Raw genomic sequence first — 2151 nt, forward strand, 5'->3', positions numbered from 1 at the left:
GACAATGATCCCTACTTTGAAAGTGGCAAGGTGATTTTGTGAATGAATATCTAGACAATTAGAAAACAAAACAAAACAATACTCCAGACTATTTTGCAGTATCTGCAAGGATTTTGAGAGAGCTGTCACTTTGGACAGCTGCTCATTCTGTACTTTGAAATACAAGAGATCAGAGTGGAGTGCCCTGCTCAGCCAGTCTGTTATCAGGCATTTACAAGGCTGGACTAGCTTTTCATTCTGAACTGGTTACATTCTCAGTGGTGGTTTGCTTTCTAATTATGGAGATTAAAGGCCTGTATCTATTCAACTCTTCTTTCAAATCAATATATTTGATAATTTAATGTTGTGTAAGATGTCTCTGAAGCCACATGGTCTGGAGCCTCTTGCTGTCTCTGAAAACAGTGAGATTATGTCTGCTTACATTAAAGGTCTGTGTGTAACTCCCAACACAACACTGATATGGGAGATGCAAAAAGTCCATGTATGAACCCAGCAACAGTACATAACTGGAAGAATAATTACTTCATAATATCCAGCAAACTGAGACCCTATTGCTGAGCTCCTGCAAAGAAGCCCCCTGTAACTAAACTAACCTGCTTGGGAAGCTTCATGCACTTGCACTCCACTGATGGTCTGAATTTTCATTGGAATCTTTGAAGAATGACATTGTCATTTATAATGAAGTTTTCACAGGAAAACTATTGTAGTTTATTTTGAAGCTTAGTCAGAAGAAATAAGGCAATGCTAGAAAAAAAACAGGAAATACATCTATTATAGTTTATTTGTCTAGTTTAGGGAAAACAGAAATAACAGCAACTTTTATGTAACCCAGAACAAGTTTTCTGATCCTTTTAGAAACAGCAGATTTATTTATGAGTTTGCAATGTTAAATGCTCTAAGAGCACTACATTGCTGTTGGAACTTCAAAATTATGTTTTTATCTAGTAAAGATTAAAATATTCAGAAAGATCAAGCTGTTTCCCTATATCTGAGCAAATGAGAAAACTTGAGATGTAAGTAATGTATCAATAAATATTAACTCAATCTATTTGTTGATATTTGGTTTTGTTAGTGATTTAATAAGTTACAGGCTAAATATTTTATATGAAAAAACACTACCAACATGTAAATATGTTTGACTAGTGAGTTTAGAGTTTATATCCAGAAAAAAAAAAAATCAGCTTTGATGATCTATTTTTATTATTTAAGATGTTGCATGAGGAGTGTGTCCATACATGAAGACTTGAGTTATGTGTATGTATTTATTTTCTAATAAAGCCAGTGGTTTGTGGCCCAGAACTTGCTGATAGGGTAATTTGACCCTACAAACAGCATTTAACCAGGCAGGGTGAATGAGATATGGTCATGCCTGATACAAACAAAAAGGTGCAGGTTCACTGTACAAAGTCAGTACAGTGACAAAATCCCAGTATGATGGATTCTTTAAGCTATTTTTGTATGTATAAGTGTCAAAACAGAGTGCATAAGGAGATACGTACATGCTAATGTAAAAATACAATTATATTTCCAATATTCTAAGTCATAAGCATCTACATATTATGGGAATTAAATAACTGGAAACTATTCAGTCTGCTACAGCTCTTTCTCCAGTGATCATATTCCTACTGTGCTTTTGGGACACAACAGGCAACATAAAAACTGTCTTTAACTTGGGAGAGCATAGGCTCTTCTTAAGAAGGCTAGTATTGAAAGAGATTAAGACTTTGACCTCTTAATCTGTTTTTCTCTGTTCTTATCCTGTGGGCAGCAACACCGACAGCAGCGCAGGGAAGGGCTGCAAGGCAGCTGCACAGCGCGCAGCCTCCCGGCCGGCCGGATGGCGACAGCAGGTGGGTTCTTCCCTCCAGACTCGGGCCGGGATGATCACACGGGTGAGCTGCCCATGCCTGCACTGGCAATTCCAAACTGCAAAACCAGTCCTGTGGCCACAGCCAACCAAACTGGTTTGGGCTGCTGCGTTTACTATAGCGCTTGTTCGCAAACTACACAGAATTATAGGAGGTGCTTTGCACGACCCTCAGTTCTGTGCTCTTTTCCTGAAGAAAAGCACCGTGCAGCAGGCTCGAGGCGGGGCTCCGGGCCCAGCCTGAAGTGCGGGGCCCAGCCAGGGGCCGTGCCGGGACACCGCAC

The 2151-nt window shown here is 39.7% G+C and overlaps 1 protein-coding gene across 1 annotated transcript in view; it reads left to right on the forward strand.

The window, feature by feature from the left end:
- Positions 1–1837: 1837 nt before the first annotated feature.
- The window catches only part of LOC104392294 (chromosome unknown open reading frame, human C3orf58), a 19822-nt gene continuing 19508 nt past the window's right edge, over positions 1838–2151 (forward strand). Inside the window, exon 1 of the mRNA XM_010001678.1 lies at positions 1838–1892. Within this exon, the coding sequence (XP_009999980.1) occupies positions 1838–1892 (55 nt within the window). The remainder of the gene's footprint in view (positions 1893–2151) is intronic.

This window comes from Chaetura pelagica, unplaced genomic scaffold, assembly GCF_000747805.2.
Source record: "Chaetura pelagica isolate M959 unplaced genomic scaffold, ChaPel_1.0 scaffold207, whole genome shotgun sequence".
In the NCBI taxonomy this organism is placed as follows: Eukaryota; Metazoa; Chordata; class Aves; order Apodiformes; family Apodidae; genus Chaetura; species Chaetura pelagica.